General features: G+C 44.1%; 1 protein-coding gene across 1 annotated transcript in view; it reads left to right on the forward strand.

Moving 5' to 3' along the window:
- The window catches only part of LOC117745212 (CUB and sushi domain-containing protein 3-like), a 185,303-nt gene that overhangs the window by 115,353 nt on the left and 51,175 nt on the right, over positions 1–18,775 (forward strand). Inside the window, 9 exon segments of the mRNA XM_034553370.1 lie at positions 5,989–6,107; positions 7,141–7,210; positions 8,958–9,074; positions 9,302–9,511; positions 10,426–10,614; positions 11,615–11,792; positions 15,127–15,272; positions 15,832–15,912; positions 16,698–16,811. Of these exon segments, the coding sequence (XP_034409261.1) occupies positions 5,989–6,107; positions 7,141–7,210; positions 8,958–9,074; positions 9,302–9,511; positions 10,426–10,614; positions 11,615–11,792; positions 15,127–15,272; positions 15,832–15,912; positions 16,698–16,811 (1,224 nt within the window).

Consider the following 18,775-nt stretch of genomic DNA (forward strand, 5'->3'; position numbering starts at 1 on the left):
ACATGGTTTGGAGTAAAATCAATCGCCACTCAGATCTGCAGCCGGTTCCCACAAATGAGTTGCAAAACAAAAGCAGCATGGGCTGTCAGTTGTGTCAGTCCGCGAGCATTATACGGCAGTCATGTCATGTCGCCCTCAAGTCGGCGCCTGGTTTCCACAGCACCCTCCTCTTTCCTGGAAGCACTCCGTGGCTGTGTCTCTCTGTGGGCTCCCCCCACACCTACCGCTGAGAGTCACTTCAGTGCCATGTCTCACAGTCGGCTCCTTCCTCTACGTCTGTCCTACACTTTGCATTCCCTGATGCTTTGTGTAAACCCAGCTCCAGACAGACTCCTTTCTACTTCTCCTCTGGTTAGTCACATTGGTTTGCTTGCCGAGCATATGGTTCCACTGCGTGCCTATTGGCAAACGTGTGTGTGTGTGTGTGTGTGTGTGTGTGTGTTTGTTTGTTTGTGTGATGAAGCCATGTTGCTTCTCTATGGAGCTGCTCATCAAGTATTCATTTCGTGGTCTGTTTTCCCTTTTTGCGATAATCTACTCCTTATGGGGGTTCAGATATTGATTCATTTGGTGAAACGACAGCATTCTTCTCTAGTTGGTTGCATGTTTGTATCCTTTTATGCGTTTGTTCAGGTGTGCGTATGTGTGTGTGTGTGTGTGTGTGTGTGTGTGCGGCTAATCTCGCACACTCCTGCTGACTCCTCTTAACTGGCCGGTAGGTGCTGCAAGTGATCAACAGCTGCTTCAGTCAGATTTGCATTCCTAGGGTAGCTGCCAACACTGGCCCAGTGGTATTCCTGATCTAATTTTCCCATCAACACATGCACATGATGGTGGCTCAGTGGGGCTGTGTGTGTGTGTGTGTGTGTGTGTGTGTGTGTGTGTGTGTGTGTGTGTGTGTGTGCATAGAGAGTGAGTGGGGCTGAGCGAGATGGAGACGGTGGCTGAGCTCACGGCAGACAGGTGTTGGGTCTTGCCGCAGAGAGAAAGGTTAGCAGTGAAGTCGTCTCGTGGCAGTAATTGTACGGCGTAGTTGACAGTTTAGTTTGGCCATGAATAAACACTATCCGCAAAAAATACTCCCTAATACCCGGGAAGTTCCTGTGCCTTGCTTCCGAGCTGCTGGGCAGAGCCAGAGAGCAGCACCCTCGGCTCCGGCCCAGGTTGCAAAATGTAGATAGATATATTTATGCACTTTTTTTCCAACCTCGCGCTTACCAGCGGCTTGTTAGAAAAGAAACGCAACGTCTTGGAGCATAAATGAACGCTTCACGTCCCGGGTCTCCGTGGTGAGACGCGGTGCCCGTGTGCGTCCTGTGCAGACGGCTGCAACAGGCTCTTAAGCGAGTAATCTTTGTCTCCCTGTTTGCGCGTATGTATTTTGCATATCTCCAGAACCGCTCGTGCGATCTACTTCACACTTAGCGGGTGCATTTGATGGGGACCGAAGGGAGTGCCCGTGTCGAATTTGACACTTTCAATAATATTACACTTTGAATAAACAAGGGAACCGCGCTCTGCAGGGGGCGGGGCTTCAGGGCCCTCTGCTGACAGTCGAGCGCGTCGTCTGCGTCTCATTGACTGCAGTCCACTGCTGGAAATACTAACGTTACAGCCAAACTCTTCTTCCTGGGAGTCGACGAGCAGTGAGTGGTTCTCAACAATGTTGCAAGCAGCACTTCCTCAGGGGGGACGAGCAATCGGCCCACCTTTGAATGGGCACCCAGCCCCCCCCAACAACCAATGCGAGCAGTGAGACCGAGAGCCAAACAATTGGCCACGCGCTCCAAAACGGGCGCCGCACTAGCAAATTAAATTGGTGCATCTGCGACATACACTCGCACCCTCGTCGGGGGGTTAGACAAATGTGGTTTGTATTTATTCAATCAAACGTTCCAAAGGCGTTCAGTACAGACACACATGGCGGAGATTTGCACTCTACTTAGTGCACTTTTCTAGTTTCAAGCCTTTGGTTGGCTTGAACCACCCATTTATTTTTCACACTCTCTTACACTTTCAGCTACAAATTAATGCTCTGAATGCTCAGTACAGTGGGAAGAAAGAGGCAAGAGGGATTGGCGCACGCCCAGCCAGTCAACCATCTGTTTTCAAATGTATCCTTTGGGTGATTGTTGCAGTCCATTGAGACTAGTTATCGAAATCTTGTATACCACCCATCACTACAACTTCTTTGGAGCCAAGCTTTTCACCAGCTCTCCTCGGGCAGACAGTATGATGCATTTGCCAACGGGCATTATGGCAGTATGCATCCTAAATAAACTGGGCTTCAATTGCTGCAGTCTGCAGAGGCATACATTATTTCCACGAACCCTCATGGAGCAACTGTGACAACGTAATGAATCGATTCCAGATCACTTGGGGAATGAATTCATCCCCTGAAGTAGACCTGAGATCTGTCATTAAACGTTTTACCACACATCTAATCTCAGTCACTCCACTCAAAGGAACATTATGGCACGGCTAATGGAAGTTTGACGTTTTCTGTATATGCTAAGCATACTACATACAATCTTCTCGATAATTATCGAAAACCTGCATATTTTCAAATTATTTGATCATGTGCATCATGGCTGAACCTTGCAATTAAAGACCAAGAGCAGAACTAACCTGGTCTATAACCAGTGCAATTGATTTTCCCATATTATCACCAACACTCGCTTCTCCAGCAGTGAACCGTACTGCAAACTGTATTTCAATTTAAAATGACTGTGCGGTGGTCTTTCTCTCACTTATTAGTCACTGTGTACTACGCAACTCGTTGGCCTCTAATTTCCTGCTAGTTCAAAGCCACCAGATCCGGATGCCAGCCTCTTTATTTGCGTTGGCGGCTGTTGTAATCTTTTAGGATTCCCACGCAAAGCCGAGTTCTTTATTAACAGGGTTTCTTTGAGAGCCGTTGGAGACGTGGTTCTCCTACCTCCATTTATCAGCCTCTCAAAATCTCGTGACCTTTAAATATATAATGATATAAATACAATGTATTGCTCTTCTTTTTCACAATATTTTGATTTGATGTTCATCACATCACAAATCCAAAATGTGTGGCATCAGATAGGGAAACGCATTTCTTTCCTATTAAAGGGGGTTTAAGAAACCTCAGGAGGGGGAACTGAGGAGGGATCCTTCTTCCCAGAGAGGCAGACCTCTGGGATGTTTGTGTTGAAACTGGCCCACCATCCTCTGCACAGTGGATAGATGAGCAAGAGGGTCAGTTCAAGGTGCCATGTTATGAGGAAGTAGTGCGTATAAAAGGTATGCCATTTGGAACGCAGCTCATGTCACTAACCTTTCTGAAATAGGGGTCAAGGGTCAACTCCTAGACTGTGAATGGTGAACAAAAGCAATGCATCATAATAAGTAGATAAAAGAGGCAAGGGACCAGGTGCTAAAGATGCGTTGATTGACAGTGAGCTAGGCCAGTCTGTCTGTGTACAAGCCTCACTCACTTAAGCTGTGCATGAAGCATCGGGTTGAACTACTCGAGCAGGAACATGTATTTGGTGAAACTTAAATTCTCTTTCCTGCTGTACATGCCACCACCCACCTAAAGTATCTCCTCATCCTAAACCTTCTGCATCTGCCTCGTGGTGGTTATATATATATATATATATATATATATATATATATATATATATATATATATATATATATATATATATATATTTTAACTCCCGTATCTAATTGGAAACCGGACTAGGTTTAATGCGCTCATCTACCTTTTTTTCAGGTAGTTGACGAGCGTAGCTAGTGACTGGTGAGTTATGAATTATTAAGTTTCCATTGGCGAGGTTACAATCATCAGGCCGTCCTGTTGAAAATGTGTAATGCCCGTTTGATGAGGACGGGGACTCCCTCCAGACGCCGTTGTGTACTCTAGAGCGGCGGGTGTCGACCTTCTCACAGCAGGATGACCACGGTCCCTGCCAAAATGTGTATTCTGATCATTTGACTGGAGCTCAACGGGAACACAGTGCCGTCTGTTAGTGGGCAGCCACTCTTAACCTGAGCAGAGCGTACGGGGTCTATTTGTGTCCAGTAAAGGTCTGATCTGGTGTAAATAAGAATTAAAAATAATTTGATGCGATAAATGCATGCTTCAATATACGGTATGCTTACCAACAAAGTCTTCAGTGAGCTCAGGTTTTGCAGAAAGCACACTGACGATCCATGAAGGTTTTCTACCATCAAGTGTATTTCTTATGCTCTGACACATTCACAGTTCCCACTTGTCAGAGGCTCCTGCATTACAATATTCCAGTTATCTTACGTTCTTTAAATCACTATTAAGTAAGAATGCACTGCTTTAGGAAACAGAATTCCAATACCGTGCAAGGGGGGGGGAAGCTGTTACGGAAGAAGTCTAATATCCTGCAACAGTTTTATTTTTAAAGCTGTGTTATGCTTTGATGTCAAACCTGCCTTATGGCAGCCCTTCACTATCGCAGCAAACATTGTTTTAATGGATTCCGTCACCAAATCTCCTTGAATCTATTTCAAAGTAATTTGACTTTGTCAAAGTGATACTTTCATTTGAACCCACATGTGAGAAGATGTCAGAGCATCCGCCCACTGCCTTTGTGCAGTAGATGTATAGTTGTTGTATCCGTGCATATCTGTCATGATGCCTCTTTGGTTGCTATCTCCTCCCACTCAAATCTCTCCTCTCTAACTTTCACTAGATGCCCGGTGGAGTGACCACTCCTGCTCTGCGGCGCTCTCAAAAGTTTGCCTATAAATTGTTCAGAATCTTTTGTGGACATTTCAGTTGTTTATGTTTATCCACCCACCTCCTTGCTTGGACCTGTTTGCTTTTTGAGTGGGCTTGTGTGCGTGTGTGCGCGTGTGTGTGTAAATGTGTGTGTTATCCGTGCCCACACATAGGTTGTGACACATTTAGTTTTTTTTTGGGGGGGGGGGGGGGTTTCTGTGTTTTTCCTACCCAATACCTCTCACCCTACGGCCTGCTTACTAATTATGCGTCAAAGAGAAAACTTAATGTATACAAGTTATGACCAAATGTTCCTTTCTTCGGCTGCCGATCGAACGCGGCTGGTTTTCAGCTGATCTTCTAGACAGATGGCCAACCAGTCAGTCTCATATTTCACACATTTACACACAAGTGGCACAGTATTTACTTTTATTTTTTTCCGTGTGGTGGTTAAAAAAAAAACATTTTGTCAATTCTAGTTGATGATCATCAGTGGAAATTGGCGCATCTCTGGAATTCAAGCAACCTATTGACAGACGGCTTGTGTCAGTTGAAAGCCGACACAAATAAAATATTTTTTCTTTTCCCCAATGCTACTTCTCACTAACAGCATGTAATTGATGTATCAATAATGAAAGGAGATGTTTGCTCCTACGCCTGCAGATATCCATTTTCATGTATTTGTTTAGTTTCCTCTACGTCAATGCAAAGCTGCTCAAAAAACCTTCCATTAATATAGCCCATAGCTGGGATCAACCGTGGCTTTCAAGCCATTAAAGGGCCTCACAGTAACTGGCAAGCGGCTCTGTAATCACTTTGTTTCCGATGGAGCCCAATTTTTCTGTCAAGTAACACTTCAGGGATGGCTTTGTAATTTCACAGCGATTGCTTCGGATAACAATCAGAAGGATTTTGCGATTACGGCCACCGATAGAATATCATTTTGACTTTGTCCCAGTTTCCAAATGTTATGATGACGTGACAGAGGGAGGGGGAAAAAAAAAGACTCGCTCAATTATTACGCAATTACAAGAACATTAACATGCGGCACTGTGTGAGTAAGTGTTTTAAACGTTGTTTTTTTTTTTTTATGAATGTATTCCCTCTCTATGGGTTATTGGATGATTCGACTTTGGTTATTGGATGGCCGTGTCGTTATACAACGGGTGTTCAAAACAATATAAAATGTTTTGATTGGTCCCATATTGTGCAGAAGAATGATGGCTGTCCACACTTGTGTGTTGTGACTCTGTCCTAAGCAATAGGTTTGGATTCGTGCCCAGCCCCGCTGCCTCCCAGTAACGGTCAGAAAGTGGGCGACCGCTACACTGTGGGCGACATGGTGTCCTTCCAGTGCGATCAAGGCTTCTCGTTACAGGTAGGTGATAAAGCTCTCGTATGGTTATGATAAGTGAATCATATCTAACTGCCCGGAGTGACACTTTTGACATGTGTGTGTGTGTGTAGGAAATGAGTGAGTGAATGCACAAGGGTGGGGTAATAAGCTTGCATCTTTACTGTGTGTACTTTGCCTGCATGCATCTCTACTTGGATGTGTGTGTGTGTGTGTGTGTGTGTCTGTTACAAAGCAGCTTTAACTTCCTTTCCGATCTTCCTCAAGTAGAGACTGCAGCTGTGTTTTTTTTTGAGCTGCAGAACCCTCCCAAACGCCACGGGCGATGAATTGTGTTAACAGTCGCCTCGCTAATCCCACACCGATTTTTTCTTCCCGGCTTAAGCATTCGCGTCTTTTCACATTCTCTCTCTAGACCAACCGGCAACATCTTACACACATCTTCCAGCTGAGTGTCTGAACACCAGGAACAGACCAGAGGCCATTGTAGAAAACAAAAATGTATGGCTGAGTCTCAGTCTATAGTGTGTGTGTGTGCGTGTGGTACAACTTTTGCATACACACACAAACACACGCTTTGGTGGATGTCTTCAGGTTCCACGTGTACGAGTTGGCTGGAGGATGCTCATGTAGGAATGCTTTTTACAAGTATTTTGGCTTCAAGAAACTTCTGGAGTGCACAGCATTTTGAAAGGATTAAAACAACAGCGCCTTGAATATTTTCCAGATGATGAACCTGTAATATCCTTCACTTTAATGTTATTATTTTGTATCCAACAGAACAGTGTTTCTCTGTAGTCAGACCCCGGTTGGTGCTCCCAACAAGCAGCAATAGCTCCCTCTCTTAATACCATCACATACACGCAAGACCTTGAGAAGAAGATTTAGAAAAAATCCTAAAATCTGTTAACCAATTCCAAAGATCCACAGAACGGTGATACAATCTGCTTGCAGAACACTTGTCTGTTTGATCTCCTGGTGTTTCTTTTCTTTTTTTGTGTATTGCCTTCTATTTTGAACTGGTGAAGATATTGTTTTTGTTTGTTTTCCTGAACAGGGTAATGCATATATTACCTGCATGCCTGGCCCCGTCAGAAGGTGGAATTACCCCGTATCTCTCTGTTTAGGTAATGTATTATTTTATACAGTCTGACATTGGCGGGGTGCAGGGTTTCAATGAGGTGATAGTGCACGACAAATCCATGTGTGTTACATGAAACGCAAAAGATTCAGTCTCTTTCTTTTGTCTTTTTCCCTTCTCCCTTTTCTCATTGACTTTTCTTCTGGTTTATATCAGAGCAATACTTTACTCATACACAGCCACGCAATAGATCAATGCCCCCACAGAGGACTTGTTATTGTATTAGGGAAAGCAACAATTTCATCGTAAAACCAGGGGGGGCGATGATGGGTGGGCGTGGAGGCTTGAGTAGTGGGGATTAGGAATTTTCTGCTTTTCCCCACAGTTGAAAATCAATAAGGCTTTGCGCCATCTGAGTGTGTTGTTTGATTTCTGATACCCTTCATGAGTCTCTCCTCTCCCCCAACACTTCCTCTGAAGTCAATTGTCACAGTGACAGATTCCAGAGATTACTGAGGAAGAGCCGCAGCTTCTCTTTTGACACCTTTGCTGTTCCGTTGACCCCAATTACACACGTACACAAACACACACATTAGTGCCAACACGCAGACGATTGCACGTGCAAACGCACACACACACACACACACACACACACACACACACACACACACACACACACACACACACTCGCTGCACTCTTCATGTAAATGTTGTTGTCCCTGTGCTTTACTGTTCACGGGCTTGTTCTTGGACGCCTGCGTTTTGCTCGTTAGCTCGACTCCTCGCTCGTTTACAGCAGATACCCCGACACCCCCCCGGATCTGTATTCTCTTTGTTGCTAAACTCACATCAAAGTGGTTGCAAGCCCCTACACAAAACTGTATAAGCAATCCTCATAAGTGGCTCCCACTCATCTTCTCTTTCATTGTAAACACAAACGGGGTCAAGCAGGTCCCCCCGACCCCCCCCCCCATCACCGGCAGTACATTTAAATCCCGAGATAATGTTTGCCTCGTGCTGGCCTTGGTTGATAGTCTCCAAAGGAATGGCACCGATACCGCTTTTGTTCCCGACCATTTGCCACATAAAATAGGCCTGTAAGGTTTTGGATGGGGGGGAGGGGGGGATTACATTGATGCCTCTGGTGGCTGCATTACACCTGGGTGTTTATGTAAGACGAGCATATGTGCCTCAGGAGAGTGTAACCTTCACAGCAAGATAGCGTGTTCTCCAATCCACTGTCAAAAAACAAAATAGTGGCGTGTTGCAGGGTGCAGGGTGAAGGTAGTCGCTGCCACCGCTGAACCAAATCTGTGGTTGCTGCATTGAATTGACTCCCTCGTTTATTTTAATTTAAAGCACCACCAAACAAGGAATGTGCCCGAGTCAATTATCTTTTCACGGACGCCCTTATGGAGCATAATCCGAACACTCGAGTAGAGATGTACATGCACCCACCCACCCATCCCCGCTCCCCCAATCCTAAGCTCATGAAGCTCATAAAGCACACTCGCGGCACTTCATTTTCTCGTTAGCCCACACAATGCCCCCGTAAAAAACATGAGCATATGACGCGCATGCTTATGAGCACATGTAGCAAAACGCATAGCAGTTTTTTTACACACAGCGCGGCTCCTCTTCCTCCTCTATTGTTCACGTACGCCACAATTCTGCGTGTTCTTTGCCCTCCCACCCTATTCCTCCAGTCATTGTTTTTTCTTTGTTTTTTTTCCCATGGAGAGCCGTTCTGTGGAGAAGTGACATGTTCTTTCTCCTTGCTTGGTCTCCCACAGCTCAGTGCGGCGGCTCGATGACAGACTTCAGCGGCGTCATCCTCAGCCCAGGCTTCGCAGGGAATTACCAGAGCAGCCTGGACTGCAGCTGGAGAGTTCAACTCCCTATTGGTTTCGGTCTGTCTTTCCCTTTTTATTTGTCCTCTCTTTGTTCTGCTTGCTATCATGCCCGCTCTGCCCTGTTCTGTGAACTCCTCTCAACTTCTTATTGTGTTGAAAAAGAACGCCCCGACAATGAATTTGAACTAATCTACTTCAGTGCCTGGAAAAAGAACACACACGCATACACACACATTCACTTGAGTGTGTGTCATTTGTCAACTTTTTTTCTTTCTGCTTTTTAGGGATCCATCTGCAGTTTCTGAACTTCTCCACAGAGCCGGTTCACGACTATCTGGAGGTGCGCAGTGGGAACCTGGAGACGGGAACAGTGATTGATCGGTTCAGTGGCCCCGTCGTGCCCAGCTCTCTTTTCAGCACCACCCATGAGACCACTCTCTTCTTCCACAGCGACTACTCCCAGAACAAGCCTGGCTTCCACATTGTCTACCAGGGTGAGGGACAACGATTGGTCCTCGTGGTAAAGTTATGTGTTGTCATAGCAGCAGTTTAAAAAGTGGAAAGAGATTGAAGAGTTTGCTAATGGAGCACTTAAAAGACCATCAGTCTGGGCGCATGCAGCCCAGGGACTGCGAGGCCCATGCTTTTACTAAGGTTGTAAGATTACAAAAGGCTAGAGAATAAAGACAAATAAATCAATGCTGACCTCCGCTGGGACATTCAATAGCACATATTCTTGAATGATAATAGTGCTGGCTCTGTCAGTGGGGCATTTTATGTGGAAAAAGAATAATTATTAATCGGCTAACATGACAATACTGTGAATTTTAAGTCTTTTGGGGAAAAAAAATTGTATTTTCAAAATGTTAACGTGACAACAAAAAAAAGACAATGACCTGACCTACATTTTGGGGCCTTCAGGCACCAGTAGGAGGGGTGTTTGTTCTTTTGTTTTTCTTCCAAAAAGACATAGCACACTTGGGTGGTGTTAAATCAAACAGACATAAGGGTGCAAAGAAGTACAGAACACTACAAACATACATGTGTAATACATGTACAAATACACAAGTACACACAAAATAAAAATTCAAATAAATAGGTTAGATAAAGGTTGCGTGGGAGATGTGTGTCTGCATGCATAATGCGTGGCGTAATTGGTGAAACTGGAAATGTAATATTTAATTGTGGGTGACAAGTGTCTCATGAAGATAATGACTTAAGATAATAACGGCAGTCGATGCTCTTAACAGCTCACTGGGCAGGCTTTGGTTCTTTTGATTCTCTTCCATCATAGATACTACATAGCATTGTAGTGGGAGCGTTTCATAATTTGCTTCCTGGCGTCTGTGGTTATTAATCCTCCGCTACTGTGTGTCGGCTTGTTTGTTTTTTTCTCCCCCCCCCCCAGCATATGAGCTTCAGAGATGTCCGGACCCTCGGCCTTTTCGTAGCGGCATAGTGATCGGTCAGGACTCCAGTGTGGGGATGACCATTTCCTTTGAGTGCCTTCAAGGTTACACTCTGCTTGGAGAGCCATCACTCACATGTCTGCATGGAGTCAGCAGAAACTGGAATCACCCTATACCTCGCTGCGAAGGTGACTGGCTAGTGCAACACAACGGGTGTTTTCTAACGGGTGTTGTTCACGTGCAGAAAGGAAAGTGACAAAAAGCAGCACTGGACTGCTACGTCTACAGCCTTCCTGCAAATAATGTACATTTATAGTATCAAGAAACTTATATTCATCAGGCATGAAATTATTATTTTATATTTTATATTTTTCTGTCGTTTTTTTCCGAACTTAGTGGAGACGTGTTAAAAGTGTGCAAACAGATCTTTGAGAAAGTAATGCGTGCTGCTCTCTGAGAAGCGGACTACAGTGAAGACGGAAATGCTTTTCCATCGCCATCGCCTGCTAAAAATAAAGTCTTTGAAGTTATTTTGAAAAGAAGAATGTAGGTTCTTGAGTCTGCTTGTAGTCCCGTCCTTTATTCTCGCACATGAAAGCATCCGACTCACTTTTACCACCACTTTACTGAACTGTAAACTGACACAGACCGATACAGTGTGATGTACGGAGCATTTGCACGTCTTCATTACAAAGCTTATTGTACATTTCAAGGACACCGCTCGGGTGGGATAAATTATGGCTTTTCCTCTCATCAGTTAAGTGAAGCCGTAACATATGTGTCCGCATATGTGTCCAGAGTTCGGTATTTGTCCGAGAAAGTGGGAAATAGTTGTGTTTTTATCCGTAGCTGCAGTATTGTCCCGCTTGTCAAGTTTTCTGTTTTAATCCTTTGGGCAGCGCTCTGGCTTTGACTCCCGGTTCAAAGTCAAATCTTAACACATTCCCTCTGAAGGGAAATGACGGGGGAGTTTTAGTGTTAGAACTACTCAGGGGGGGGGGGGGGGGCATCAAGTTCACAGCAAACAGTAACCATCCCCTGCGATAACCCAGTAACACGCAGTTATGGTTTGATTTAGCAACAGTTAAGTGGCAATAGTCATAAAAGCAAGTTTTATGACTTGAGGTAAATCAAAGGCTGGCTTTGTTTTTGTATCCAGCCTCTCTGATTTGTTTTCTCTCCCTCCAGCTCTCTGTGGTGGCAACGCAACGTCCATGAACGGCACAATTTACTCTCCTGGACACCCAGCCGAGTATCCACACTTCCTGGACTGCATGTGGACTGTCCGAGTGCCTCCCGGCTATGGCATCTACATCAATTTCTCTGTTATCAACACAGAGCCAATCTATGACTACATCACTGTGTGGTGAGTTTTCATTGCTCTCTCTCGATATGACATTATTCATCGTCGGCTTATGGCACACATCAAACACGCACGGCTTTCTGTCTACAGAGCTGCACACAGAGTTCTATTGACGAGCATTGGGAGGCAGACTTTCTCAATTAATAGTGATGCTTATTCAAGCTTTAGAAACTAAGACGCATATGTTATACAAACAATACTACAATAAGCAGCTAACCACAAAATATATCCTCGTTAAAGTGTGTATATGCAATGCATTGCTAATGGAGCAGCTCCCCTGCTGTTTTATTTTTCATAATAATATACTGTATTGATTCAGATTCCTTCTTTATTGTCCCCTATAGAGGATTGTTTGCTTTTACAGGCTTCACATAATCAAACACTGAGAACAAGCGACAGGCAGACGTAACAAAGACGTGACAGACTACACAGACTGTGTTGTCGCAGCAGGTCATGAGCCTCATGAACTCATAATGGTTGCCATGTTGAGAGCTGTGTGGAGGCAATCCCTCAATCGTAGCTATGCTGTGAAAGGAATTTCGCACCTGGCCGAGTTTTGCTCTCAACTCTCGATGTGACACCCGTATTAGATGAACCAACAGCCATCCGAATATGTATATGTATCTTTTATCTGGCAATCCGCGGATTAATTTTTACTTTTCCCTGACAGCCCCCTTCAAAAACAAAATAGATTCTGGTACGTGATGAAACGAGAGAAGCTGAAGTGAAGTCTGAGTCCCCGTGTGTGTGTGTCCCCCCCACCTCCCCATGAGTGTTAAGTAAAATGACAGAAATGTGTGCACGCATGAAAAAACGTCAGCTCTGAGTTATCTTGGATGTGTGTTAGTATGAAGAAGCCTTCACTCTCGTCAGATAACTGTACAGCAGTACCGGCCTGTTATCTGTCCAGCGGCTGTCTCCCCCTCTGTCTCTCCTTCTCCCTTTCTGTAGCCTCTCTGTAGAAGTCTCATGTAGTCAGAAGTGAAATGCCTTCTAGCATACAGTAGGGGAGGAGGGAGCTACTGGCGCTACTGTTTTCAAATGAAAAAGCACATAAACAATCCGTTCCCTGATGGGAACTATTCATTTCCCTGCCTGACTGCCGCCTCCCATTTTGCTGATCACTCTTGAAATGAAATTGCACTAAGATTTTTTTTTTTTTTTAATATACAATATATTAAAAGGTACACACATACAAAACAATTTTTTTTTTTATACGCACATCATTCTCGCAAATAGGCCTGCAGCTTACCCGAAAGTGCGAGTAATGAAATACTTTTTCATTGGCATTCAAATATGCATAATAGAAAAGTCTTCTCGCGTGAGTCTTTCTTTTTATTCTCAGAGAAAAGAAACGCATGCTGCATCCACACATTTTTTTTTTTTTTTTATCTAACTTATTTAGGCAGCTTATTTCAGAATACAGATCACGGGGTATTTTTAGAAGGGTATGAAAGGCCTCCCCTGCTCTCATTAGCAGAGGTGCTTCTGCGTTCTGTGCAGCTAATTCGCTAAATAAATGGCTTTATTGCAAATGACAAGTTCTATCATCACCCACAGCCATCCACCTATCTATTCACCTTGAGGTGGGGGGGGGGGGGGGGGGGAGGGGGGGAGAGAAATGTTCTTGGTCAATTTTGTTTTGCATTACAATAGGGAGACGTGTCACGATATAATAGTCATTACCAAATTACATGATAAATAAGTATAATAATCTTTTCTTTTTTTTTTTAAAAGGTACATCATCACATGGATGTCGGAATCCTATGAATCCAATATTGCCATAAATCTGTCCTGCCATGCACCGTTGCGTTCAATCACCCAACGGAGCCAAGGATAATAATGGGTTTAGCTACCTCAGTGGAAACAGTCTGTGTAATATCTAGAGGTTGCCAAATCTCTCAATGTTGGCCAACCCCGCATCTTATCTGCCCCTCGATTGTCAGCCACTACCTTCCGGCTTCATCTGTGGGGGGGGGGGGGGGCATCCAGCTCAGTGAGAATGTATAAGCATGCTCTGAGTCTGCCCCGGGGCTCCTCCTCCCTGTTGGACGTTCTTGAAGTAGCTCCACGGGGAGGTGTCCCGGAGGCATCCTCATTAGCTGTCTGAACTACCTCAACTGGAGGAGCAGAGCAGCAGGTGTGGTTTGAGCTCCTCCCACATATCCGTCTTCTCATTCCATGACCCCAACCTGCACAGGCGGCTCATTTCTTTGTGTCCAGAAATTGAGAACTTCGCCTTAAGGCCGAGCTCCATTTTATACAAGACCTTGCACTACTATGCCACACTACATTGTACCCTCATTTGGGAACAAGGCCCATATATATACTTAAAGCCTTTCACTTCACCTGCCCTAGGGGGATGCGTCGGGCATGACAAGCTGACAACACTCATGGCCTTCAGCCACTCATTCACCACTAGCAATATGCTATTAATATACTATTTCAGTGACTATTACCGAGCCTCTTATCTTTCTATCTGTTCTGTAATTTATAGCTGCCTTAAGGAGTTGGTGGGTTTGTTTCCATCACTTGAAAACCGATTACTATCGTCCCATCCTTGCCACATGTTGATTGTTCTATGACATGTAGTGGTAATGTAATGTGGGTATACACTCCTATAGACATTGCCGTACCTTTTTACAGATAACAACCTACACAGAAAGAGTGAAAATCAAAAAAGGTCATTATGATTTAATTACATTTAGATTCCCGGGGCTGCAGTTCCTTTTACAGTACATCATGTTATTCAGTTAAGGTTTTTTTGATAATCACCCATACATTTCTAAACATGTCTTCCTTCCAGTGTCGCAGGGGGCTGAAGCATAGTGATAACCACACACCCTGATTATGTTCACACACGTACAGAATATTAACAACCCCTCGACTGAATTTGCAGGAATGTTTTGCAAGGAGCAAAAAAAGAGGTCACTAACGCGGTTGTGGATTCTGCACCCTTTTTTTTTCTTTTTTTTTGCAGGATTCAGTATCATTGATTTTTATCTAAAAAAAGAAAAGAAAACTCATTCCCCATTAATATGTAACATAGCTGGAGGAGGCAAAAGTTCCAGTGCTGTACTGCCTCATCAGTTAACTCGTACTAAACTTTTACTTTGACAGTGTTGATTAATGTAAAATGTTTTCAGAATGACTGCTGGGCCTGTGAGATTGCTCGGGGATAACTAGACCTGCTCTTTGATCCCAGGAATTTATTACTGGTGTTTATTCATAAGCCATTTCGTCCTCTCTCTCTCTCTCTCTCTCTGTATTCCTCCTCCCTTCACTCTTTCAATCTCTCTCCCCCCAACCTCCACTCCCTCCCTCTCTCTGTATTCAGGGACGGACCTGACCAGGCCTCGCCTCAAATCGGCCAGTTCAGCGGTAACTCCGGACAGGACAGCGTGTCCACCACCGCCAATCAGGTCCTCATCAAATTCCACAGCGACTTCAGCACCAGCGGCTTCTTTGAGCTGCATTATTACGGTAACCTCCCTTTTTTTTGATAGCGGCCCAGTAAAGAGCTTGCTCCCGCACCGCTGTAATGACCTCTATCCACTTGAGCTTTTACTCCTCCACTTTCCACAGAGGGAAATTGTTCTTGCGTTTCTATACAGGAACGCCTTTTAATTTCCCCTCTTTTTGAGTCATTATTCAGCTTTTCTCATTTTGGTACATGACATTGCTTCCTTCCACTTCTGTGTAATGATAAATGATGAATGCCTTTTGTGCGCCTGTTTTTTAAACATTTTCTATCCTGCACTATTAAAACACCCCATCGCAAAAAAAGAAGTTGATTAATAATAAAATATCCCCCGTCCCAGCTAAATTAGTGATGGCTTTTGATGATCATGAACAGTGATAGGTGGCAATTTATGATCTAATCAAGTGTCGGCTTGATGAAAGAGTAAAAAATGTAATGTAGGTAGGACAGAAAACACAGATTCGTCTCTCTCTCTCTCTCTTTCTCACACTTGTGCACACACACTTGAGTGCAAACAACACACACTGTTGACAGATTTCAGCCTCTGTCCTCTCCCAACAGCATACCAGCTGAGAACATGTCAGCCACCCGCTCCTGTTGCCAACGCTACCACCCTAACCGATGATGAAGAGTTTGAAATAGGTTTGTAATAGGTCTTATCTTGTTTTGCTTGTTTACTGGCCGGGCACAGTGCGTCATGAAATACATTTGCATCAGACATAAGGTGATTTGCTTCGACAGCCATGGCGACAGGATAAAAATAGGTATATACGTATCAAATGTTTTAGCCATTAATTAATGAATCCATTGCCCTGTAAGCTGAATCTTGCATTTTTGCATTGGCACTATTGTTTGAATGTTTATCTCTTTGTCAGTCTTTTTGTTAACGTATTACTCCATGTATCGATTTCACAATTTGAAACGGCTTTGGCTGTAGTCCATATTCATTTGGACATTTTTCAAACGAGTATATATATTAATGTATAATATATAGATTATTCTCAACCTTCTCTATCTAATTCTACTTGCAATGTGCCCTTTGTATTCCTCGTTCTTTCTTGCCCCTTTGCTCTTCTGTCTTATAATGCTGTTTGTATTTTCAGTTCAGAAGTGGGTCCTATGGCTCGTGGCTGCCTAACTTTGTGTCTTTGGAATTAAGTGTAATTGTGTGTGTGTGTGTGTGTGTGTGTGTGTGTGTGTTTTGTACCAGCGTGTGGCTGTATTGTAATGAAGTGCCTTCAGTACTCCAGCTCGCTAATGGGACGTCAATCTTCATTAGAAAATGTGTTGTTGATTACTGTTTCAAGTGCTGGTAGTGAAGAGGCTTTTACTAACCCTTCTCTGTGTGTGTGTGTGTGTGTGTGTGTGTGTGGGCGGATGAATGGATGGTTGTGTTTGTATGATTGTGGGTGTAAATGACTTCACAGGGGACATAATTCGGTACTCGTGCCTGCCGGGCTTCACCTTGGTGGGCAGTGAGATTCTGACCTGTCGACTTGGAGAGCGGCTACAGATGGATGGACCCCCACCAGTCTGTCAAGGTCGGTTTATCCAATATGCAAAGTCTATATGATGTTGTAGTTTGCAGGTGTTCAAATGCGTGCGTGTGTGTGTGTACAATGCACATGCATGTGTATACGTATCCATGTTCAGGTATGGGTGCCTCTATGGGTGCTTGACGCCACTCTGCCCGAGGTTGGATGCAGTCGGTGGCACCCACTGTTCATCTGTGCGTCGTTTCACAGCCTTGTGTCAGGCTCCTGGTGGCAAACCGCATCTCTATTCTAAGCTGTCAAGACTCTCAGAGTCCCACTACCACCGACCCGAGATCATGCAGCTACGCTCCCCTACAAGCAGCACTTGACTGTGATGGATCAGAGTGAAACAGATTACAGATCAGCAGTTTTCATTGACCAGAGTTCTTTTACAATGTAACAAGGTAGATGGAGCTTATATTTTACCCCTTAATCCTTGCTCTAATGACCCCGTGGATTTGATTGAGGTATATCGTCTTTCCGAGGCTTCTTTTTTTGTGTGTCTGTGTCGTCTGCATCAGATATTTTGTTTAGACCAAAAGCCTGCCTGTCATGCCAACACATCCATCTCTGCCTGCAGACAACAGAGCGCTCCGGAACTTGATATTCCCCGTGGATAAGCATTTCTTGAAGGGCCCTTAAGTTCTTTGTCTCGTCATGAGTTGATGAGTGCTCCTGTCTTTTTATTTCTAGAAACTAGTGAGTAATCGCGTTGGAATTTCAGACCCAGAGACTGCATTCATAAAGCATCTGAGAATAGGACTAGTGATTTGGAACCTATTTGCTCATTCCTGACTGTTATTATTTGATGTATAACTTGATATCTTGGCTCTTACTCTCTAGCGGTTTTGCGGCTGACATTGTTTTGCTCTCACAAGTAAGAATGTGCCCGATATCGTTTCAGCAAAGAGAAAGTGCCGTCAGTAAAGCAGCAGGTACAAGGTCACAAAATGAAAACTATTGCTATGCTATCTAGCGGAGCCATCTGAAAGGGCCAAGTTACGTTGGGGATTTCAAACGGTAGTTTATGGACGCGGTTATTTTGGAATAGGTCGCTCTCGGTTTGGTTCTGAAGCCGTCACGCTCGCTCGCTCGCTTCATCGGCAAAAGTTTAAAGTTTTATGATTCGAGGCTCGCTTGGAGCAACGGTCTCAATGTGTGTTGTTGGGCGTTGTGGAGAGAGAGTTTGATTATTAAAAAAAGAGAAGCCTGGGTCAGAACAATAAACGGGCTTAATACTGGGTGAAGGTACATTGCGCAATGCGAAGGTCAAATGGACCGTAACATGGTATGACTTGTTGTTACCAACTTGTCATCATTTATAAGCATGTAAGACATGATTTCATTGGCGTACACATCTTGCACAGACAGGCATAGTGTGGGGCTCGATCAGCGGCTGTCTGGATGAGTCCTGGGAAATAATCTCGAGGAAAGAGTGCGGACCCAGAAATAGTATTTGTAAATTGAGTAATCTGATCAGTGATCCGAGCTCGAGAAAATATTCCTATTCTTTATTCATAAATGCTACAGTACTGCCAATGATGCTATTAGTATATGCACAAAGGTCAAAGAGAACAGAACCGTGGTAATTTTATCAAATTTTCATTGAGTCCTGTAAACAACTTCCTTTTACTTGTGCTGCATGGAGCATCGAGAGAAAAAAAAAAGAAAATCATAATTTATTAAAAGCACAAGCGGTATGAAGTCCTGCGACATTGCATTGGCTTGTTGGACAGTGCAGAGTAGCTGCATGCAACGAACGCTTCATTGCATGTTAAGCATTGACGGTCATGGAATTGCTGTGACATGTTTTCCAAAAGCTTTATTTAATTGCTTTTTGTGTTGTTGTTGTTGTTGTGAGGAAATAAAATAGGAAGAGTTTGACATAATTTGATCTGTTTCTTCCCTGCCAAGTGAGGGCAGTCATTCACTTAACAGTACTGGCTTGACTTATCCAAGTCCTCTTGTCG

Source organism: Cyclopterus lumpus, chromosome 16 (genome assembly GCF_009769545.1).
Source record: "Cyclopterus lumpus isolate fCycLum1 chromosome 16, fCycLum1.pri, whole genome shotgun sequence".
NCBI classification, from domain to species: Eukaryota; Metazoa; Chordata; class Actinopteri; order Perciformes; family Cyclopteridae; genus Cyclopterus; species Cyclopterus lumpus.